This window comes from Bicyclus anynana, chromosome 8 (genome assembly GCF_947172395.1).
Source record: "Bicyclus anynana chromosome 8, ilBicAnyn1.1, whole genome shotgun sequence".
Classification (NCBI taxonomy): domain Eukaryota; kingdom Metazoa; phylum Arthropoda; class Insecta; order Lepidoptera; family Nymphalidae; genus Bicyclus; species Bicyclus anynana.
The window spans coordinates 13,903,765-13,929,737 of NC_069090.1; the positions used below are offsets into that span (position 1 = coordinate 13,903,765).

Below are 25,973 nucleotides of genomic sequence, written 5' to 3' on the forward strand. Positions count from 1 at the left end.
ATTGAAAGCGTGGAACAAAGTAGCTCAGCTCAAGCTGGCTAGAGTTCCAAACAATGGCAACAAAGATGTTTGTTAAAAAGAGCATCTGAGCAAAAAAACCTTGTTAAATCTTATTTGGAATTGAGTAGATGTTTAGAAATGCGTTTCGTCTTTTGTGCACGGGATTGGGTGCTTTAGACGCCTTTTTATTCCGTCCCATTCATGCAATGATCGTAGAATAAACGTGAAATATGGAATATAATGATCCTATCATTCTTTTGGATGCAGGTAACGGTAGTAGGAATATTTTTCCGAGGATTGAAAGGAATTATTTGTTATTACAACGCAAAATATTTGTCAGCTGACGAAATTGTGCGATAGACTTTGGGAGATCACGTTAAATGTATGATCACAGTTATTTTTAAATACTAGAACTTGATAACAATTTGCTTAGTTAACCAAATTGTTATCAATTCTTGTTATCAAAGTCTTGAGTAATTCTTCTAACTGTTGTAAGTCCGCGATGTCGTTTACACAATTTTGTATTATGGGGAATCAAGTCCACTGGTTTGTGTGATCCAGTATTATTTTCTCGACTGTAGGAGTAGAATATTAGTATAGCTGTGACTGCTTTATTATAAATTGATTGATGACTTTTATGAAACTGAGTAATTAGATCATAGACGACAAAAAAACGTTTGATTGAATCAAAAATACATAGAAAACAAATTCAAAAAGGAGAAACAGACAAAAATGTCGCGACATCATTGTCACAACCGGACGAGTTGTGAAAGGATCATTTTGCGGCATTCACATACTTATCGCACAAAACCCAACAATGGGCGGATCAGCCGACTGCGCCCGGGGCATTGTCGGATAGTTTACGAACGATTATACTAATAGCATTAACAACTGAGTCTTAGGGCCATAAATCATTTCTCTATATCTATCTCGCTTGCACTTATGGGTCTTATGGAGCCGTCTAGTGAAGGGTGTAACAATGAAAGACATATTATCGATAAGTAAAGTTTATTATCGTATCTTGTTCACAAAATTAAAAAAATTAACAATATTTGATTTAATATAATACATATTTCATATTATATAATTATTAACTAAATAAAATTAATCTTCATCTGAGTCTTCATCATCAGAATTTTCGTCTTCTGCCAAATTTATTATATATTAGTATCCATAGTGCGCAACGAGTAACACATGAATGTATTTATTTAATTGCAGTAAACACATTTATAGCAAAAAAAATACGCAATGCAATTACATTAGAAACCGACCAATCAGAATCGTCCAAATCATTATTGACTCATCATTAGCACGTGCGCAGGTAGCCGTTTATCGATAATTAGGGTGCGCAGGTAGGCGCGCTGCACATTCCTATCTTTTTTGACTTTTATGACCGGACGACTCAGATGATAATGCGCATACTATAGCCGGCGGCAATACGACAAAATGGGATGAAAATGTCAAAATACAATCTCCTGTGACAATCTAAACTGCAATAAACTGAGATTAAAATGTATAGCTACCCTCAACTTCGTCTTTATACCTCGGTATTAGAGTGTGCAAAAATGTGTGCAATTGTGGAAACTGTCTTGCATTTTTGCTACAATAGGATTAATTGCGAGTAACACTAGAACTTGCACGGATGTCGTTGATTTTTTTTTTGTAGCTAATCGTGTTTATCTCGTGTATTTCGTACTTTGTGAGGTTTGCGACATTGAAATTGTTGAAAGCAGGTAATATGACCAGAAGGCAAATCGATTGTATTGATTGAATGGTCCTGCCTTGGCATTTGACAAACAGTTTAAGTACAGAAAGAATACACAAAGAAATTTTGTAGTAGGTTTGATCACGAAAATAATAAAAAACGAATGACATAGTGATGATTAAAAGATACTCATAAATTCTATTAATCTTTTTTTAAGGTCTCTTTTTGACAAAGAAAATCACAATCGTGATTCTTATTTAAGAAGTGAAAAGACAAACAGAGAAAAAGGAGTCCATCAACCAAATACTAATAATGATTATCGTAATGCTGCTAATGTATAAGTGAGTTATTCGTACTTAGAATTGATAAACGATTTATGGCAGGCGTCCACTAATCCGCATCGTACGGAACGCATCGATCGCATCGATCGGATAGATTGATTTACCGTAAAATGAAAAAATAAAAAAACCTGACTAACATAACCTGCTCGCACCTAGTTATCCGTCTCGCATATTTTGTATAGCGATTTTTTTTAAATGATCATAATTTACCATTTTGAAATCTTCTTGATGAGCCCTTGAATTGAATTTGATACCCATATCGCAATATTCGAGCAAACCTTTTTCAATTTAATGCTCATTTTCGTGTACCAACTTATATTAAAAAAAAAAACAATGTTTTATTATTGGTACACGTGTTTTCACATACGCGTTATTTTTTTTAGTAATACATTGTTTGTAAAACATAATTCGTCTCTTTAACGTTTTGCCGCGAGGGATTTTCGGATTAAACTCTATCACATTTGCCAAAAACGATTTCATGTTGTCAAGCGCATGCATTGTGCTTGTCATGTGACTGTTTTGTTAAATCTATTTCAACATTTTATTATAATCCTTTAACAAAAAACAAACATTTGTTGAGAATTCTTTGTTAAATAATGGTAATAGTAGATTCTGTTGACGACGCAAGCCTTGAAACAAGATTATTGATTATTATTTATGTTAATAAAAATAGATAGTGAACGGTAGATAGAACGTGTCGCGAAGCTGAAGTGGCAATGGGCGGGGCACATAGTTTGAAGAGCCGATGGACTTTGGGGTCCTAAGGAATGGCGATCCCGCACTAGAAAGCGCAGAGTTGGTCGACCCACCACCACGGTGGATTGACGACGTCAAGCAAGTCGCCAGGGATGCGCTGGATGCAGGTGGCTCAAGTTCGTGATGTTTAAAAGTCCCTACAAAAGGCCTATCTATGTCCTGCAGTGAACGTCCATCGGCTGATATGATGATGGTGAACATAAATAGATTCATATACAATAAGTCGGGATGATGGTAAGAGACCTGATAGATTGACGCTAGGAAATAGGGCGGGACCTAATGTGGTACGCTACATGCGTTGACACATTAGCACAGAATCAAGACCGGGAGCCACAGGAGAAAAAGCTGAAACCGGTAAGTGGCACAAGTATGCCTCTCTGACTGAGAGTAACATATTTGTATCTTTTGCGACCATGAAGTCGCAGTGCCAAAGAATTTCACCGAATCATTTCACCACGGCTAGTTGCTTCGACTGGAGACAGAATGGCTGGCTCAGTTTTTGCGCAAAGGATCAGCCTGGCTGTCCAGCGCGGAAATGCAGCCAGTACTCTTGCCACCACTCCCCGTGGGCATTATTTGTTTAGTTATTAGGATAAGTTACCTAAAGTTCCTTTTTGAATTCTTTCTCATTAAAAAAAACATGTCCCAAAAAAAAGTCCCAAAAGAGCTTGTAAACTAAGCCTACTTGAAATAAACGAAATTGCAACTTAACGACAAATTAACTTGATTTTAATAGGAAAACAAAATATAACAGTAAAACTTTGCAGTGTATTTAATAGGACACTTCCTACACTACCAGTTACCCATCAACTTAAGGCGTAGGCGTCAAGCCTTATACCCACCGCGCGACGGATACAAGACGGAGGTTCTGGGTTCGATCCCTGGCTGGGACGATTGATTTCATAATTGGTCCAAGTCTGACTGGTGGAAGGCTTCGCCCGATTCAAGTTACCACCGAAGCGATTTAGCATTCCGGTACGATGTTGTGTTGAAACCGAAAGGTCTGTGAATTATCATCTTCCTCCAAACAAGTTAGCCCGCTTCCATCTTAGATTGCATCTTCAACTACCATGAGGTGAGATTGTAGTCAAGGGCTAACTTGTAAAGAATAAAAAAAGAATTTAAACCCAAACAAAGTAGGTATATGTATGTACGCGTTGCCGTCTACTGTACAGGAAATTAAATAAGGTCCTACACGTCACTCACACTTGAAAGGGACGGGCCCTCTGGGTTGTAATAAGTGAGCTCCTGAACGGTTAAGGAAATAATCAGTTTGTTTTATTGTTCCGAGTGGATCCAATTTAGGAATGATCTAAGAAAATACTCGCTCATCGTCGGTCTAGATGTGATAACTAACAATTTTTGGTAAAAATTGATTTTGATGCAGAAAGCTTCAAAGACCTTTTCCGGTGGTAGCCCGTAAATATCTTGTAGTTACATACATTGAAAACGTTTTTGGTCGCATAAAACGACTTTTAGTGATACCTAAAAGATGTTTTTTGTCTCTCCTGTAAAGTTCGTCAGTTTGCACTTACGAGCTATCACATCATGTATGTATGTCATGTATTGTTGTAGTGTAATATATTTAGACTGCCCTTATGATTAGGAAAAATAATCTAATAACACGTGTTTGTACATTTTTTTCGTAATTTTCTAATTAATAATTTCCTTAACCCTACTTCCTTTGGTCAAAAGTCCGGGACTCTGCTCGGAGGTTTTCTCTTTACCACGCGATGGACCCGGCACTCTCACGGACTATAGTGAATCCATGGCTTGCTAAGAGATTCGTCTCATTTCAAATCTGAACAGGGGCGTAGCTGCCGCCGTATCAGCCATAACAATGATACGGGGCCCGGACTACAGGGGCCCCTTACGTGTGAAAGAAAAAATTAGTAAAGTGTAATCCACAATCTTACTCAATCTGGTGCTTCCCGGAAAAATCATAAAAAAAAAGTTTTCACTTCAGAAATTATAAAAGTAAAGAAAACTCGTTTTTTATGAGATTTCGTTACCCTTTATTTGCCCCCCCCCCCCCACAACTAATTTGATACCCTTCCAAGGCACGTTACGCCATTGAATCTGAAGTGATTTTTCAGTCTACTTGCAGTCTAGTTCCGGTACGATGTCGTGTAGAAACCAAAAGGATTGTGGATTTTCATCCTCCTCCTAACAAGTTAGCCCGCTTCCATCTTAGACTGCATCATCACTTACCATCAGGTGAGATTGTAGTCAAGGGCTAACTTGTAAATATAAAAAAATATATATAATAATATATAATACATATAAAATCGTTGCAACAAAACGCACCTACTTAAATACATACATACACACACAATGGACGCTACACACAACACCGCCCCACACAAGCGCCATTTGTACCAAACAAGCCTATTCCCGTTTTACATGAGACTTCAAAGACATGAGGTTGACACTAAGCATCCGTGTGACATTCCCCTTTGGTGTCGCTTTTATTATATCTTAATTCACACCCCTAGCTAAAAATTCCCAACAAACCAAAATGAACTTTAAAACGAATAACATAGAATAGAAAATCCGTAAACAATTGTATACGCGTAGCTGTTTTCATATGGTAATTTGTTAAGCTTTGATGTAAGATTTCATACCTAAAAGCTTTTAGTTACGGTCCAAATTGCTGTTACAAATAAATTCATGTTCACGAGGGGAGCGCGTAGTTAAAAGCAGAATTAGGAGTCTGGACTGTCGGGTTCTTTGTAATTAATACATAGCTTGTGCAATTGATATGCCAAATTGCCATTGCGTTGACAAAGGCTTTGCTCTGGGGGCATTTTTTCAACAATTGCAGTGAATTAATTTGGGCGACCGTCTTGTTTTCTTTTGTTATTTGTAAAACGTGTCACTCGACTTGATTTAGATTGATATAGATGATGGGTAAGTAGCTACTTCCTTTTCATGTTTAGAGTTTACGGATTTATTGTATTTAAGTGCATAGGTACCTAGTTGTTTATGTAGGAAAGGTGTTAGGTAGTTGTTTGTGTTTCAAAAAGATGTTACGACTTGCAAAAATCTGATTATGTGATGAAGCCGGTGAAACCCATAAAAAAGCGCACACATCTGCATATACAAACTTTTCTCATAATTTGTATTTTGAAATTTAACACTAACAACAATTACGTAAATTAATATGATAATCAATAATTTTAATTACCAATAAAAAATACCCCATCTTGTCTTTAGTTTCAGTTAACAATTTTTAAAATATTTAAAACCTTAGGACGCCATTTTTCTTGATTAATATTGAAAATTACTGATGCTTCGTGTCGTACTGACTCGAGAATGTATTCGTTTTTGAATTTTGTATTTGGAGCAACTACGACATCGTCGTGTTCCGTGCGCTCTATCTGCCTATTAGTTATTAATCTTTAATATACTTAATCAAAATTTAAATCGATACATCTACCTTTAACCTACGGATAAGAGTACCTAATTAGTTATGTAATTTCAAAATATTTAGGTAACTTATTCTTCCTTTATTTTTAGGAAAGGAAACGAAACCGAAAAGAGAAAAAGATCTGGAAATATACTCGTATGAAAGATTCCAAAAAGAGTCCAAATTAAATTTTCAATTACTATGTAGGTTGCTGAATAGAATAACGACGTCTATGGCGTCATGACATAGCAGTTCGTACAGTTTCTAAGAGATGGCGCGATATGGGGCTTGATTGGTTCTCATTGGAACGCTCAGTGACGAAGTGTAATGTTACAATCATAGATGGCGCTCTAAAGAATTTCCACTGTATAACTTTTTCAGACAATAATAATAATTATTATTAAACGAAAAGTGGCATTCAATTGTATTTTTAACCGACTTCAAAAAAAGGAGGAGGTTCTCAATTCGTCTGTATGTTTTTGTTTTTTATAAAAGCGAACTATAAAAAGTTATGCGTGGTCTTAATATTTAAATTAATAAGTAAGCAATCAATAACCCCCTGTTTTCCTAACCTTTGGGCTGGACTTTTTTTTCAAACCTAAATGGGACCAATCACGAAATATGGGTATATTTCGCAATTTAAGTTTTCAATAAAAAGGAATTATCAATATCGGACCATTCGATAAAAAAATTATGGGTGTTCATACACAAAAAATATAGGTACGCGTTGAATTTAAAACTGGAAAGGAGTTGTAAATATATCAATTGACTGAATTTATCAATATTATTACCGCTAGTTAAACACGTGTAATGTAAAAGCAAAAGTAACAAACCACACTATTACCTACGACCAACGATTTTATACTGATAGATATGTCACTATAGCCCGTCGCAACTGAGACGAACAAAGGTGGCTAATTGTCTTGAATTTCATTTAGTCGCATAGTATACAACGAAAGTTACATAAACAAATAATACCTAAATATTGTCTACAATGTCGAGTTGTGTGTTCAGAAAGTATAAAAACTATAAATACATAAATATATAAAGTAAGTACCCACAAAATTGTGCATGTGTACTTTGTTTGGAGTAGCTAAATTCGCATCACCTTTTGCGGTGATTTTGTAGGCACGCAAAATATTAGACACTAACGTTTATAAAGTTAGTTTATATACTTTAGCTACTCCAAACATATAAGGTATCGTTGCCTACCACGAATTTGAAAAGAATAAAAATTAAATCGATATATACATTAGACTTCCATAATTCGATCAGAGGAACTTCCAAAAAAAAAAAAAAAAACAAATAACATCGCGACACAAACCATAAATCAACTATGAGTGCACAGCGAGCTGCCACGAAGCGCCCCATTTACATTTACGACCGTCGGAGGAACAATTTAAAAAAAAAAATATTAAAGACAATACTAATTTGAAAATAAAGAGTTCGGAACTAAGTCACGGAACGGAAGGTAAACTGTTTCGTATAGACCAGGGGCTGTGAGGTAGTGTGTACATAATTCGAGGACCGCAATCAGATTTGAACTCAAAAAAAGCATGTAAATTAAGATTCTGCATGTTGCCAGGAGGTTTGTTGGTCCATTTTTTTGTTTTACCATACCCCCTTTGGTGACGAGGGTATGAACTGAACAAATGGTTTGTATTTGTAAATTATAACAAAAGAATGGACCAACAAACTTCCATGCTTTCCTGAGTTCGAAATTGTAAACAAAATGCGGTTTTCAAATTATGAACACTCAATACCTCACAGCGCTTGGTCTAGTAGATACTAGATATGTATCATGTAGATACATACCTACGCTATTTGTATATCTTGATACTAGTGCATGCCTGCGACTTCGTCCGCCATTTAATCCCGCCCTATCGCAAAATCCGTTCTTAGTGGATACCTATAACTATAAACTACCTCCCTGCCAAATTTTAGCTTTGTAGATCAAGCGGTTTCTGAGATTTCGTGAAACCTCTCGCATTTAAATAATAAGATTTGCAACTTTGCCTTTTTAATGACCTCTTTTGCGCAGCAGGTTTGACTACAATCTCGTAGTCAAGGGCTAACTTGTAAAGAATAAAAAAAAAGAAAAGCTCAATATTTCATATCAAACCAGGACCTCACTAGCCAAAGCCACTTACCAACCACTTGACCAACAAACCAAAATACAGAATGTCGTGCTCAAAACTGTAAAATTAGATATCATGATGAATATCGTACATAAAATTAAAAAAAAAACATCGAATATTTTTTTTAAATGGCATCGATTATGATTATGAGGCAGCAACGACGCGCACGAAGCACGGATATAGGCGTAAACTTAATGGCTTGTGAAATATGAACAAAAGCAATTCAATTTAGAGGGATCGTAAAATGGTACACACAATATTTAGCTTCACAATATGCTACTTTTATAGATATCGTCGACGATATTTTATACTACAGATATGACACTAGCGCATCAAAACTGAGGCGGATAAATGTGCATAATTCACGATTTCATTTAGTCGCTTATTTATTACTTTTCATCCCGGAAAAATCCTGTTGTTTCTGTGGGATTTGTGAAAAACTGATATCCACGCGAAATCATAAATATATGTATAATGTGAGTAAACACAAAATTGTGCAAGTGTGCGTTCAGTGAAGTAATTAAATTCGGATCACTTTTTGCGGTGATTTTGCAGGCACGTAACATATCTAATATTATAAAATCTTTGGATATTGTAATATAGGGAGACAGTACAATAGAATTTATAGTACTTATTTTCTAATTACTTCTGGCAACTCTTCGCTAAATATTAACTTTCCCAATGCCACTATGCACTAAATTGAGGGCCTAGTGGCAGTTTGATACTGTGACGATCGCGTTAATGTAAACGAGAATTTCTAAGGAATGGAAGCAGTGCTATCTAGTGGCACTACTGCACAGCTGTTTCAATTCCATATAAATTTGCGTTTACCTACGTTAGCGCGATAGTAATAAATAGTATGAAAACATTGAAAACTCCCACTAGGCATACATACAGTGAATTCACTAACTTTGACGTTAGGTATCTAATAGAGTTAACATCAAAACAATAACAACCGCATTTTTCGTATTCCATAAAGCCCAATGTTAACAAAAATCACAGCGTCAACTGTGCAATGTCATCTACCTACACTATGATATCCACGAAATGCTATCAGTAGACACCGGATAACATTTTTAGGGATCCGTAGTCCTCAAGGAACCCTTAGCCCTCATTCGCACAAGAGGTTCTTTGACAGACGTTAAATAAACGTTCAAATAAAACGACAGCATTCTAAAAACACGACGCGTTTTTATCGAGCATTTTCCATTTTGGGTGTTGGAAATAGACCATGAATTAAATTAAAAGAAGAAAAAAGCGCCAACGCTGGGTTTTAAAGTTTTTTTTTATTCTTTACTACTACTACTGTAATTAGCCCTTGACTACAATCTGGTGGTAAGTGATGATGCAATCTAAGATGGAAACGAACTAACTTGTTAGGAGGAGCAGGAAACTCCACCCCCCTATCGGTTTCAACACGACATCGTACCGGAACGCTAAATCGCTTGGCGGTACGTCTTTGTCGGTAGGGTGGTATCTAGCCACGGCTGAAGCCACCCAGCCAAAACGTATCGCTTTTTTAACTGTTTTTTTTAAATGAGGAATTATGATTTTGCCATTTCATTAAACAGTCCGTGATTAAACGAATCATTTTAATTATGCGCTGAATTTATTGTCTTATTGGATTTTGGAGGATATTGAGATTCTTAGTAACAAATTTAATGTCATCCACTGCCCACTGACAACCCTTCGTGGATTTCATACAATAGGTAGATGACATTTCACAGTTGATTTTTATTTTAATAGGTTGTTAATAAAGACCAAATTAGTGAATAGACCAGCAGGCTGCATTACTAAATTGCTGAGAGTGGCTGACTTCATTGTCTGTTGCCAATAAATGCCAATAGATATGAAGTCACCGATGACGCGATACACTGGAGGTTCTAATTGTGCCAATTTTACGCTCAACGTCAATTGCCAATCGACCACCTGCATTGAGTGTCGTCATTTGTTCGCAACATTTTGATTGGCATCGATTGTTGATTGTATTCATAGTAAGCGTGGGTGGTACGGGAGGAGTTGGTTATTTATTTATTTAATACGCAATGCCTACGTCATTATACGTCGGTGATCTAAATTAATATTATCAAGAGCAGTGGCGTGCACAAGGTGTTTATTAACTAGGGTATGCACTGTACAAGTGTATAAACAAATTGCGCAAAATGGAAAATTCCTTCTGCAACACAGGGTTGTAATGATGCCTCAGGGTAGGCAGTGCATTTTTGCATCAGAGAAGTGCACGTCACTGATCAAGAAATAAGATTTGTTTGTTTGTTTGTTACGATTTAAATCAAAAACTATTCGATATTTGGGCCGATTGAGGTTTTCTCAATTGGTCCAGGTCTGGCTGGTTACCACCCTACCGGCAAAGACGTACCGCCAAGCGATTTAGCGTCCCGGTACGATGTCGTGTAAAAACCATAAGGGGTGTGGATTTTCATACTCACAAATTAGCCCGCTTCCATCTCAGATTGCATCATCAATTACCGTCAGGTGAGATTTTAATTAAGGGCTAACTTGTAAAGAATAAAAAAAATATATTGTGGATGTCACAACATTTTCAATTTAAGGGTTAAAATTAAAATCTGTTTTAATCTTCAAAATCCTACACTGCACGTAGCCTGACACGCACTTGGCCGGTTTATATTTTTTACTATACTCTATTCTGTAATAGATTTTCAAAACCTTGAAAATAAAATAGCGTGCAATATCAATTTTACATTCGGTCGAGATAGAGTTTCCCAAAACTCCAATGACATTTTTCGCGAGACAGTAAACGGAAGACACCCAGATTAAAAACACTGACACAAACGCGAGCCTACCTACAGAGTAGTGTTGCCAGGTACGGCGTCCAATTTCGGAAAAAAAGGCTAAATGTAGGAATTTTGGTTTTTAAATCTGGTCAGCTGCACTGGCTAAAAACACAGGTATTGTAAATTGTAAATTATGTTCTTGGATGATCAGTTTGAGGTTAGGGCATAAAAAGGCATTTATACGAGTAAGTTCTGTCCTGTCTGTCAAAGTTCCTCAAACAGACGCGTCGACGAAGAGGTATTAATGGACTGATATAGCCAGATAAAGGAGGTTTTCACTGCTATATTCAGTCGTTACAAAAAAGAATAAAAAAAAAACAATTAACACTACTAACATAATATATAAAAAAAATTTATAATATGAACTAACCCACTAACAATCTATAAAACTTTTAATAATTTAAGGAAATCTGTACTAGTAAGGAAATAAAGCTAATATTATTTTTTATTTTTATTTTTATAGCCAGACACCTAACTTTTTTATAGCTAAAAGCCCATGCTTTTACCATAGATAAGTACGGAAACGAATTATGGATTTCAAGTCGTAATGCCTTTGGATGGTATCATGTTTCAATGCTTATTATAAGACTCAAAAGTGATTACAAATATAAGAAAACCATTGTCGAACAAAGGTTATGATTCACAACACTTGTCAGGGCAACTTAATTACCTAATCAAACTGTAACCAAAATAAGACCCTAGAATGGCAGAGAATGACCTTGAGTGGAGTCACGTACTTGTGAACGATGTGTGTAGGGTTAAAGGTACCTTTGATAGTCGACTAACACCCCTTTTCCACTCAAGTCACTCTCCCTGCCTATCCCAAGTAACCCATAAAGAAATACACAACAAGAGATGTGGACGGCTCGAACGCCACGAGCACACTGAAGCCAACACGAGATCGAGCGACGTCATATCTGTCACAGACTACTATTTCCTACACTATTTATTAACAACATGTAAATTTAAAAACGACTAACGCGGTGATAACATGCTCCAGTTTTTCATCGTGTATAAGTAATAAATAAATAAATAAAATAAAATAAGCCTTTATTACTGCCGGTATTTAAGATTTACATTTTAAAGTATATACATAATTCTTATTAATTAGCAGCTTGTCCTTCGACATAGGTCTCCCCTAACGATCTCCACTTTTCTCTGTCCTTCGCCATTCTCATCCATTCAGGACCGGCGACCTTTTTAAAATCATCCTCCCAACGTTTCACCTGTCTTCCGTTATTCCTCTTACCATCCCTTGGATACCATTCTGAAATTGTTTTTGTCCATTTCTCGCCCTTTTCCCGTATCATGTGTCCTGTCCACTGCCATTTTAGTGTTTTGTATACTTTTTCCACATTCTTAAATTTAGTAGTCTTTTTAATTTTTGTTAACTTTACTCTATCTTTTCTATTCTGGGATACTGGTCCCTTAGTGAAATAATGAAAAATATAGATATGCCAATTAAGGAGAAAAGGAAAATATGCAACACATGCATTTTGCCATGTTTAACGTATGGCTGCCAAACATGGGCATTAACAGAAAAATTAATAAATAAAATAAATATATGTCAAAACGGAATAGAAAGAAGTGTAACTGGAGTTAGGTATAAGTAATGTAATGTTTTAAATATTTTCTTCGGAATATCATGTCTGCAGTCACCAAACAATTAACGTTCTCTCAAAAAATCTCTAACATTGTATTTCAACATAGTCTAAACTCCATAATTGGTTACCATTTTTGGTTGCCTATGGCATGAGCAGGAGCTTTAATCTAGCTCAACATACCTAATATTTCGAAGGCTGAAAGCTTTCATAAGATTAGGTATGTCAGGCTATCACAGGGTCTCAGTCCAATACTTAGATTAGGAAGGAATTACAAAATTCAAAAAAAATCAAATTTCATTTATTTCAATTAGGCTTAGTTTACAAGCATTTTTGAAATGTCAGGATTATGTCATAATTTGATTTAATCCAATGGTGGTAATAATAGTCGAAAACTTAAAATTAAAGTTACGAGGGTTCCAAACGCACAAGTCTCCTCTCAGAATGAGAGCAGTTAGGTCAAGTCCACCACGCTGGCCCAATGCGGTTAGGCAGACTTAACACGCCTAGAGAATTAAGAAAAAATTCAGATATGCAGGTTTACTCACGATATTTTCCTTCACCGTTTGAGACAACTTATTTAATTTCTTAAAGTGCACATAACTGAAAAGTTGGAGGTGCATGCCCCGACCCGGATTCGAAACTACGCCCTCCGAATCGAAGGCAGAGGCCATATCCACAGAACAATCACGGCTCATAATATAATATCATCAGTCCACTGAATATCGGGTCGTCCCGCGCAATGCGAGCACCTGGTTACACTACTGTAAAGTGATTTATATTTCCTAGTTTTTCATGCCGCCGGAGTATCAACTTAAATCAATGAATAGCATTTTTATCAGATCAAAGTTGCAGCGGGTGATCAAATATTTTTTCGACAATTCACAAAGCAAGCACAGGCACCAGTCAGATTACATCGGGCCCGTAATATTATTCATTTTACTGTTATCGTTGTAAACGACGTTTAAATGTTCCAAATTTGGCTACCCCTTTATTGTCACGAACCCGCGCCGTGCACTATGCGCCGAGTGATGCCCGTGCGACCAACTTAGCTGCAGTTTTTGTTTATTAAGAGCACTTAGTTGGTACGATATGGATAAAATTCGAAGCGCAACCGAGACGCCGAATTATGACTTTCACGTGAGTGAAAAGCACGCAGCGATTTACGCGCGACGCAAATTTTATGACGTGAGCGCCAAAACCATTTTTACCTAATTGCAAGTAAATTAAACAACATAACGAAAAAACAAAATGGCCATGTTCAAGGTATATACCTAATTTTCTATACAAAACAAAAATTTAAGAAAATAAGTTTGCTTTTCCTGAGATTGAAAGCAAAATGTGAGCAAAACATGTATTTTTCAAAAAAATAAACTATCGAGAAAAGTTTTACAAGTTGTATATTTTGTATAGTCATAACAAAGCTAATACTTTGAAATATAATTTACCCAAATATCAGGCTCTTAACTTTCCAGAATCTGAGATCCATTGATAACCACCAAATTACATATTGCGCACTCTTAACCCCGATGTAGAAATGAGGGGTGTTATAGGTTTGAGGTCTGTTATTTGCATGTCTTCTAAACGAATAGACAAAAATGTAAAAGGTTTTAAATAAGTTTGACGACTCTTTCTATAGCATCGCAATTCGTACTTCTAAACGATTGAATCATTTACGATGCGTTTTTTTTTTTGTTTGAAAGCTAACGTGTTCGAGATGTTTCTTTACTACGAAGAAGATCCGATATGCCAATCCGAAAATATCGGTGTTTTTCTAATAATGCCCTACACTTAATTAGGTTGAAAATTAGTAAGTAGATATTAAAGTTAATTACTTGTTGCCAGTGGTACGCTCTTCATAGGTGCAACTGTCTACCCCGAGGACTCAATACGAAAATGTATTGCAGAAGGAATATATCTATTTTCTATTTTGTACAATTTGTAAACTCTTATTCTAAAAACCATGTCCTTACTACACGTTGCACATTCATTTAATTTACGAGTTGTATCAGGTACTCAAAGTACGTAAGTAAGCCAAAGTTCGACAGTGGGAAAAGCGCCTTAAAACCTGTGCATTAGCATACCGTCCACTGCGGCGCCATTAACACGGGCTAGGTACGGTACAGCGTGACCGTGTAACGTGACATAACAACATACATGTAACGTGACATTACAACATACATGTAACGTGACATAACAACATACATGTAACGTGACATAACAACATACATGTAACGTGACATAACAACATACATGTAACGTGACATAACAACATACATGTAACGTGACGTAACAAAATACTTGTTACGTAACATGAATGTTTTTACAACATGTTGAACAAAGGGTGTAAACACTCTTGAGACCGTTCTATTATCATACAGTGGGAATTGTCGATGAATGAATTATTTATTTCACCATTTTTCTCTCTCTTTTCTTTACCTCGTCGATCTCATGTTTTGTTCTGAGTGTTTTAAGTTAACAAGCAAAATTAAATAATAAAGGCAGGAGTACAAAGATTTCACGTCAAAATCTTTAGTAATTAGTACCTACCTTGATTTGATTTTTTTCTCATTTATTTACTTTACTTATACATTTTTTTTCCAACCAACACCTAAGGGTTGAAGCTTTTCGCCATAAGATCGTTGATTGAAACGACTTTCAGAACAATATCTATCTCGCGAGCAAGGTCCAAATATTTTGATACTTTTATCAGCTTTCACCAGATCATCACCATGTGTAACAGTAAATATTACCAACCTTTATTTATAATTCTGTCTAGCGAACGAACCCGCCTTTGCGACTTTGGCCGCCCTTTGAACTCCTTTATCCGGTTAAATCGCAAAATCTGTTCTTAGCAGAAACTATAAACTACCCCCCTGACAAAATTCATCATTGTACGTAAAGCGGTTTTAGAGATTTCATGATGAGTGACCTTTAAACAGGGTGTCCCGTAATGAATGGATAATATGCAAATGGTAGAGATGCACCACCAATTTATCTACAACTAATTTGATTAATTTTGGAAAAATCTCTACGGTGACCAAGATATCCATTAATTACGGGATGCGTAATGTTTGCTAACAATTAGAGGACTAGAGATCTAGGTAGTAGAGCTTTTTGTGTCAGCATTCATCCGAGAAAATCATTATCAACGCATATTCGGCTCGCTGCTCGGGTCTTTACACGCACAGAGAATTAAGAAAATTCTCTGGTATGCACGTTTCCTTCACCGTTTGAGACATGTGTTAATTCAATTTCTTAAAATGCACACAACTGAAAAGTTGAAAGTTCATGCCCCCTGTAGGTATATTAAGATTATAAACTGTCAGGGGTTTCACTAAATTTTCAATCCAAACTTACATCAGCATACAACGAAGTCGACGGTCTACGATTGAAGTGATCGCTATGCAAATGTTGGAGACGTGTTTCGCCCAGTGCCAGCGACTCCCCAAACGTAGCTCGTAGGAAACACGGAAGCGGAGTCGGCAGGGTATGATCACTAGCGCATAAATTGATATGCAAATGTAACGGAGGAGCGCTCGCGGCAATAATCGGCCGGCGTCATAAATAACGTTTACGATTCCACGACATCGGCGGCAAGCGGCAACCCTTGCCGGGGTAAATTAACGCGTCGCGGGTGGTGCCCGCTAATGATGCTCGCATACTACTTACGCAACAATGCCACTGTCAGCAAATTTTCGTCGCGTAATGCTAGAAACGTGCAAAAGAAAGAAGTGCAAAAAAGAATAAAATGCAACAAAATTTGAATGATGAGTACACAGATTAATCAATAGGTAGATGGAGCGCACGGAACACCACGGTGTCGTAGCCGCTCCAAATACAAAATTCTTAAACGAATACATTCTCGAGTCAGTACGACACGAAGCGTCGCATCAGTAACTTTTAATATTATTCAAGAGAAATGGCGCCTTATGTTTTTAAATATGTTAAATACTGTTCACAAAAACTAAAGAAATAAGATGGAGTATTTTTTTATTGGTTATTACCTACTAATTATTGATTATATTAATTTACGTGATTGTTGTTAGTGTTAAATTTTAGAATACAAATTAAGGAAAAAGTTTGTATGTCAAGGATGTCAAGGCGTTGTCATGACGTTTTTTATAGGTTTAAGCGGCTTCACCACGCTGCTTGTAAAGACTCGCCCTGTACGATATTTACTCTGTGGATGATTATGAAAAATCCAAAGTTGATATCACCAATCCGGTTGCTAACATCGAAGGAAAGCAAGAACCGGAACAGAATGAAATTGAAAGAAAAGAGGCTTCAAAAAACTATCTACTTATTAAAAGATCGTTTAGATTAAGATTTTCTAATTATTTAATTCATTTATGTAAAAGAATTTTAAAAATAATGCATTATTGTAAACGAATACTTACTATACAAAAAGAGCATACTAGTCACATCATAGGTACACCCTTCAGACTGCTTCCGGTCTGAAAGGTGTACCTATAATGTGACTCGTATGCTCTTTAGCGGCAGAAATAAGAATTTGGCGGTAGTATTTTCCCGGAAATATTAAATTATATTCCGGTTAACCCAGTGGATACGACCTCTGCCTCCGATTCCAGAGGGTGAGAGTTTTCTTTTCAGTTGTGTGCATTTTAAGAAATTAAATATCACGTGTCTCAAAACGGCGAAGGAAAAAAACATCGTGAAGAAACCTGCATACCAGTGAATTTTCTTAATTCTCTGCGTATGTGAAGTCTGACAATCCGCAATGGGCCAGCGTGGTGGACTATTGGCCTAACCCCTTTCATTCTTAGAGGAGACTCGAGCTCAGCAGTGAACCGAATATGGGTTGATAATGATTTTCTCGGATGAAAACTGACACAAAAAGCCTACCGAAACTCTACCACTAACAACATTACGCAGTTTATTTCTATGATTTTACGACATTGGCGACAACCCTTAAAATAAATGAACGCGTGGCGGGAGGTGCCTGCTAATGATGTTCGCATACTACATCACTCGCAAACTGCGCATTTTTTACACTAATAAAGTGTACACTTGATGTAATGCTAGCCGCCGACTGTTAGCAATCGTCGCGCAGTTTATTCCTTTTACGCATATTAAGTTTTTTTGTACATTATTAAACCGATAATAGGCTAAGTTGGAACGCACTACAGCGTTCCAACTTAGCCACTGACTCTTAGCACCTTATGCCAACCACTCACGATCAAGTTTACCGTCAAGTCTGCAAGACGTTTAGGGATGTAGGCAGTGAATAAAAACGAAATATTATGGTTATGCTTTTGCCATATTTTTCACTGCCAGTGTCATTAAACTTGACGTTAAAATTAAGAATTTACAAAATTTTCGAGAAAAGCAATATACTACAATAAACATACCGGCAAGCGTGCAATGTCGCGTAGAAAACTGTTTAAAAAGGTAATATATTTATTTACGTCTATCGTCAATCTATCATTACTGACTCTGGCAGAGTTGACAAGCCAAAAACTTCTATTGATATGCGTCATACCTACGCTCATATCAAAATCAGCCTGTTTTATCAATTAGCTACTGGAGGGCCTCTTCCGTTCTACAAGAGATTTGGAGCGTAGACAGAGGCAACCCATGATGGATGATAATCCAACGGGGGTTGGTGGGCTTCGGATTATATTTGACTTCGTAACGATCAATATAACGCAGTGGTCAGGACCGAGGACTTAGCGTGCAGTGCGATCTACAATCACAACTAAGCTAATCAGAAATAAGCTACGAATAAAAAAATAACAACATATCAGAACATTTTAAAACATCAGATGTCGGTGGCAACAACAAAGGCCTTTGCCAAATAGAGACATTCTAATTCAATTTAGCAAAAGGGTTGTCAGCTACGCGGAATGACAAAAAAGCGGCGAAAGTAAAAGGGAGAGACGCGGAAAAGGGAAGCTCAAAGACATGTTGGGGCGGTGACGCGTCGCTCTGCGCGGTCTGCGCCGAGGGTAATTGATGCGTTACAAATTATAAGGCACTTTGTAAAGCGTCGGTCAGAGGTGCGTTTAGCGCTGCGTTCAAGGTTGCGTGCTCGTTAGCTGTTGAGCTTATTAAACTTATTTCGAATTATCAGCCTATTTTTATTGACAAATCGCAGGACTAGATCTGACTCCTTATAGAAAATGGAGCTTTAAAGCTGCTTGCTTAGAACCACGACAATGCTTTTTTAATTTTGATACACGGTCTGCGCTTAATGTAATTGATGCGTTACAAATTATAAGGCACTTTGGTCAGAGGTTTAAGCACTGCGTTCGAGGTTGCGTTCTCGTTAGCTGATGCTTATTTTGAATTATCAGCCTATTTTTAATCACCCATTGTAGGATCTGATCTGACTCCCTATAGAAAAGGACATTCAGAGGTTAGAGGTGTGTTTAGCGCTGCGTTCAAGGTTGTGTTCTTACATCATCTTATTATCAGCCTAATTTTAATGACTCACTGCAGTGGCAGATGTAACTCCATCAAGAAAAGGAGATTTAGCTCGCTTACATCCACGACAATGCTTTTCTAGTTTACCTACGCTTAAAATTCAAATGTAATGCGTCCGATACGTACGATACGGATATGTGGACGCCTACATGCGTTTACGACTGCTTTCAGCTTATCTAAAAACCATTCTTTTCAGACCGAAACACATAATGATTAGGCTTTAAAATAATCATAATAAAAAAAACTACTTATCAGTAGTTTTCATTTAAATTTATATTCGGAATCGTGCGAACAGAACCGCAAGTATTCGTGACAAACTGGAAAACTTAAAAAAACAAACTGCCCAGATCTTTCAGGCGGTCACGATTGAGACGTCACAAGTTTTGACGCGGGGAAAATTGGCGAAAGAGTTCCACGAGCAATAACGTCGGGGCAAAGTTGACACACGCCAGAAGCAAATGGCTGTCGGGCGACGTTTCTCACCGCGTCAGCGTTTAAATGACACTGACGGCGATGCCATGACAATCAAATGACGCGGCATTTTTTTTACGTCTGGGAAACACCTGAATTTTATAGATCCCGTCGCCTCAACTGAACCATTACAAGCGAATAGGGAGCTTAGTAGGGACGAGGAAAGCGAAAAATATGTCATTTCCAGTTTTAAAGATAAATGAATGAGAATTTGGAACGGCTACGTCATTGTCGTGTTCCGTGCCCTCTATCTGCCTATTATTCTTTAATCTGTGGAACAGGCTTAAAGTTTATTCGACTGTTGGCTCTAGGAGTTGAAAAATTCGATTTCCGAAGTTGTAATGACATTACGTATAACATATCGAGTTTAGAAAGTCGTCGTTTACAGCGAAATATCGTACTTTAGAGCTTTCGAGTGTATAAGTTCTGGTGTAAAACTGCATTAGCTTTGAGTTCAAAGCATAACTTTGTATGTGAGAAATGGTTATACTAATTTTATGGGAAATGTGTTTGACGACGTCACTGCCATGTTTAAGAACGCGTTTTTTTTTCAACTAAGAGATACTGTGATGGATCTGTGGCTAATGGAAATGTCCAAAATGAACAGAACTATATGGCACTAAAATGTGTATCACGAATATTTCTGACTAAGAAATATAAGTTGTTCTTTTAAAAAAAAGAAGCGGCGGGAGGCCTGGCTTTAGTAGGCCCGTTTGATTGGATTGATAAAGATGATGACCCATTTTATCTTCTAAAAATGGTGACGCTTAATTAAAGTTTACATCGATTTTCTCGCGCATTTTGGAATGGAAATAGATTTTACTCTGGATCAACACATAGGCTTTTTATCCCGAAAAAATCCATGGTTTCCCGAGATTTGCGAAAACAGATGATTTTGATGATATGAATGTTTGTTACTCTTTCACGCCTTGACTACTGAACCGAATTAGCTGAAATTTGGTATTGAGATATATTATAGCCTGGATTAACACATAGGCTACTTTCTATCCCGAGGGATTTGTGAAAACTAAATTCCACGCGGACGAAGTTGCGGGCGTCCGCTAGTTATTATATAAAACGATAGATCACACATAGTAGCTACTCGTACATTTACGAGTACATATAGCTATTTATGTCGAATAACGTAAAACGATCGAATCATCCGAATTACCCGTTCACGTGAAGCCATCGACGAAATGAATTGGCCAATCAGGTAACAATAAAAAACATGGAAAATATCAGGTACACCCTTATCCGATGCAAATGGGCCCACAAAATGGCATGCAACAAATGCATTTGGTTGTGGCGCAATTTTCGTGTTAGGCTGTTCGATGTTCGCAGTGTCGTGTGGCAGGATTTATGGTCGCGCTTTTGTGGCTGCGACGACGCTGTGGTCGGTACACGCGAATTGTTATGATCAATTGTCACTTGTTACAGTACCGACTTAGCTTCAATAGCTCAGTAAAGGGAATCGTACTTAGTCGCACAGGTCACTCGACCTTATATAGCATCGGAAGCAACTATACTATTATTTTTTTATTTGAATCACACTATCACACTTCACACTAATATTATAAAGGCGAAAGTTTGTGTGTAAGTATGCTATACTAAGTATCTACGCTGCGGTTACTGAAGCGATTTGGCTGAAAGGACATGGCCGATTTTTGTATGAGTTACTAATTTCAATTTACACAAATGATATTTGGTATTTTATAATGCTAAAAATTGGTATATTAAATTACTATAAATATTAAACTCGCAGAAGTTGTCATTACAACAGACTAGACTTAAACATGTCATGTTTATTTCGCGCGAAACGTCCGCTCCTATGTACTATGTTGCATTGCAAAATGGTGAACCGCGCTGGCTCGCTGGCCGCTGACCGTCGTAGGCTCGTCTTCCAAATAATGACGAGCTCTAGGTATTGCAAGATTTATAAGTAAGAATAATTATTTATTTATAGTATAAATAAATAATTATTCTGATAGTAAAGCACTTATGACGCTTCACAATATCATACAGATGTTGAGAATTATTACGGTAACCTGACATGGATTAAGTAATAGTAGGCCACATTTTTATCGAATTATTCAGAATCGTACACCGAGAAAAATATCCACCGCTGAAAATGTGACCTACTAAAACCACTAAAATGTATATACAAAATAGGCCTGAAGTTCTGATCTGGTGGTAGATAGGTGTATTAGTAGTGGCTAATTATTGAGACGACGAGACGTATCCCCAAGCGATTTAGCGGTGTAGTACGTTACCTACCTGTAGATCTCTATGTGGAAAAAATGGTAGGTACATCTTCGTTTATTATTATCTATAACGCCTACCTACAAATAATTGTTACATGTTTAGCAGTACAGTGCTAAAATACCTATGAGCTTGTTTAAATCACATTATTTTTTTAAAAGGTTTTATAGTGCTTCATTAATATCATGAATTGGTTGCTCTCTATACATATAACCAGACGTATAAACATATAAAAAAATTGATGTGTATGTAGTTATTTACACGATACTACACCTAAGTCCTTTAGGCATGGTATGGATTTTATTTTGATTACTAGCTGACGCCGCGCGGTTTCACCCGCCTGGTTCCCGTTCCCGTAAGAATACGGGGATTATATATATGTCATAACCTTCCTCGATAAATGGGCTATCTAACACTGAAAGAATTTTTCAAATCGGACCAGTAGTTCTTAAAATTAGCGCGAGTATTCTTTGGACAGAAGCATTGGATGTGGACGAATTCATATTGCAATCTTTTTATTTTTAAATAAAAACTGAGAAGTTCAGAGAGGTTAAGAATTATGTGTTAATTCATCTTTCTATTTTTATTATATAAATACACTAGCTAAGTACGTGTAAACGCAATGTCATTTTTCGGCCATGTCCTTTGGAATGGAAATAGATTTTACTCTGGATAAACACATAGGCTACTTTTCATCCCAGAAAAATGCATGGTTTCCGCGGGATTTGTGAAAAACTGAATTCCACGCGGATAAAGTCATTGGCGTCCGCTAGTTATCTATACTGAAAATACAGGGAAGGCATAATCTGATGGTGAAATAACAAAGTATAACTGTGTACCTACTCGTACAAACCACTAACTGAAACAACCTCCTTTTTAAGTTGGTAATTCTATACCAAAACCTTCTCCAGAATATAAAAAAATATTTTTCTGAAAACTGCATCAAAATCGGTTAAGTCAAACGGGAAATTATTATTTTATACAAAAACCTTCTTCAGAATGTAACAAATACTTTGGAATACTGTATCCAAGTCCAACTCAAGCCCCAAATAATTCAACGGAAAATATTCTCTAACTAGCTATCAGATAAGAAAAAAAATTTTTTGTCAATTAAATTATTGTTAGTCACAATTGCCTCTAATTCATATTTACTTCTAAACATTTAAAAAATCACATACATGTAAACTGCTCTGTTAATCTATTTTTGTATTAGCTTTGGATCACAAGGTTTAATTTAATAGTCAATCATTATCACCCAAACCCACTCACCTGCATTGGAGCAGTGTGGTGGGGATTAAGCAATAGGTATCTTCTTCTGGATGAAAGAAACCTTATGTTATTTCCTGTACATACTTAACAATTGTAAACAAAATTTCAGAATTATCACTTAGTCACATAAAGCGTTAAAGTAGATAAAAAAACTCCCTTATGCATATAAAATAATAAGTGGTAGTTTCAGACAGCTTATTCACAAATTTTATCTTTGTCATTTCACATAAAGTGAGAAAATGACAAAACATACTTACATTTTTTTTTTTTTTTTTCATTTTAATAACAAACTCTTATAGGAAGGTGGTCAATCTGGTACTAAGTATTGTATGTTATTAGGCTCGTTGACTTGAATTTTAATTATTTGAATAACTATTATCACCATTAAGTTTAATATTATTATCTGATGTTTCGAAAGAGCTTGTAAACTAAGCCTATTTGAAATAAATGAATTTTGACTTTGACTTTGACTTTGACTTTTGACTTACCACGTTCTTTCTTCTGCCAAGCAAGCGCAGCACACAGCAGGGCCAGTGTTTTCCCAGTGCCCGTTGGACTCTCCAGTAGACAGTGCTTCTTATCCTTTATTGCTGTTATTACCTAAAGCGAATTAATTATTAAACTACTATTTACCACTTTTAAGGAACAAAGTAATCTAAGATGGTATAGTATGTGTCAACGGTTAAGTATGCTTTGAATTGGCTATTGTAGTATAGATAAACATGTCCCAGCAGGTTATAATAGCTGCACAGTGGGCAGTTTGGCTACTTGTAATGTCAGAGTGGACTCGAAATTTACACATTACTGTAAATCTGTCTATTATTTTTTTTAGTTACAGATATCGTAGGTTCCTCTTCTTCGTCATCAGTAGATTTTTCATGTTTAATATTTGAAAATAAGTTTTTTAAGACCGCCTGCCGATTGTTATTTACATGTACAGATGTTTCAGGTTCCTCATCTTCATCAGCGGTACTATACAATACTATTACTATACTAAAGAATAGATTAATTATTTTACCCCAGAAACCTATACAGGTTTAGATATTGATGTTCTGGTTTAAAGCCCTGGATCAAGAGAACATGATATCTTCAGTCTTGATCATTAACAGAGTAGGGAAGTTAGTGGCTATATACCAGTACCTTGCACAAGGTATTTAGCTAGGGTATGCACTGTATGTACATATTGTGCAAAATGGAAAAATCCTTGTGCAACACAGGGTTGCAATGAGTTTTTAAGGTAGGCAGTACATTTTTGCATCAACGAAGTGCTCGCCACTGCTATATACAGGCTTGCACCTCATAAAACATGTAAAGGTGTTAGCCTTAATCATAATTAACATATAATTATGAGTGTTTGTAAACAGTTTAACATTAACATAAGCCTGGAAACCTGTATTGAGGTGGCATTTCTCTTCTATAAGGAGCCCTGACCCTGGACTGATAGTGAAAGGGACACCCTAGCTCCAGGTAGCAAATCCCTACTGGCTAAATCATTGGCCCTACTGTGGGCTGATAACATAAGGTTAATAATGATCAACATTGGATTAAAAGATACCAGAATATTCTGTATATTCGAACCGTGATAGCACAGTGGAAATGACCTCTGCCTCTGATTCTGGAGTGCATAGGTTTGAATCTGGTCTGGGTTATGCACCTCCAACTTTTCAGTTATGTGTATTTTAAGAAATTAAATATCATGTGTCTCAAAGTGTAGGAAAATCATTGTGAGGAAACCTGCATACCTAAGATACAACAAAAAATTGGGCCAGCGTGATGGACTATTGGCCTAACCCTTTACATTTTGAGTGGAAACTCGTGCTCATCAGTGAGCTGAATATAAGTTGATGATAATTTTTAAGTAGTTCTATGTTTGAAATACAACTTACTTTAGACATCACCGCAATCTGACAGCCATATGGTTTAACCGGCAGAACAACACTAACGCCACCAATCATCATCACATGTTCAAACTGTTTAGTGACTGGAGTAACTAGATCAGCTACTGTGTCATAAGTATCTTTTAAATTTGGAAACAGGTTTTTTATTAGCATCTGTCTATTATTTTTTTTAGTTACAGATATCGTAGGTTCCTCTTCTTCGTCATCAGTAGAATTATCATGTTTAATATTTGGAAATAAGTTTTTTAAGACCGCCTGCCGATTGTTTTTTTCATGTACAGACGTTTCAGGTTCCTCATCTTCGTCATCGGTGATATATATTTGGCCGTAGCGTTTGGGTTTTCTTTGCGACGCCTCTTGGTCGAAACTCTCGTCATCGTCAGAAATGTAGACTGTATCATCAGAAATGTCGATTGGTGAAGACATTATGCGGCATACAATGTAAATAAACAAAAGTTTGCCGCCCAACTTTGCTGTTTCACTTTCAGTTCAGGTAAACAAGATTTGAGCACATAATTCACATAGTATTATCCTTATACTATTCGTTTAAATTAACCAATAGTTATGATTATTAGAACTGGTGTAACAAAAAGAAAAATTTTACAAGAATTAACAGGTATTATTGTTTTTGTTTTGACAGTTCATATTCGTACGTCCGTTTGACAGTGACTTTGACAACTTGTTACTTGACATTGACAGAAATACTCGTTCAAAAACTTATCGACACTTATCTTATTAATTTGAATTTTATAAAAATTAATTCATAACGAAAACTTTAGTTTCGACAGCGATCCACTAAACAATTTGTTATAATTATGGTTATATTAGGTATCCCAATCCCTTGTAAAAGTAAAAGTAATACCTAC

General features: G+C 36.5%; 1 protein-coding gene across 2 annotated transcripts in view; it reads right to left on the reverse strand.

Annotated features, from left to right (window-relative positions):
• LOC112051554 (Fanconi anemia group J protein) overlaps positions 1-25,752 on the reverse strand; it is an 85,794-nt gene extending 60,042 nt beyond the window's left edge. For both annotated transcript variants that reach the window (XM_052882928.1, XM_052882927.1), the window contains exons 1-2: positions 25,096-25,752; positions 23,698-23,809 (exon numbers count right to left, since the gene is read on the reverse strand). In XM_052882928.1, coding sequence (XP_052738888.1) covers positions 23,698-23,809; positions 25,096-25,533 — 550 coding nt within the window. In that variant the 5' untranslated portion in view covers positions 25,534-25,752. The remainder of the gene's footprint in view (positions 1-23,697; positions 23,810-25,095) is intronic.
• Between the last annotated feature and the right edge of the window lie 221 nt (positions 25,753-25,973).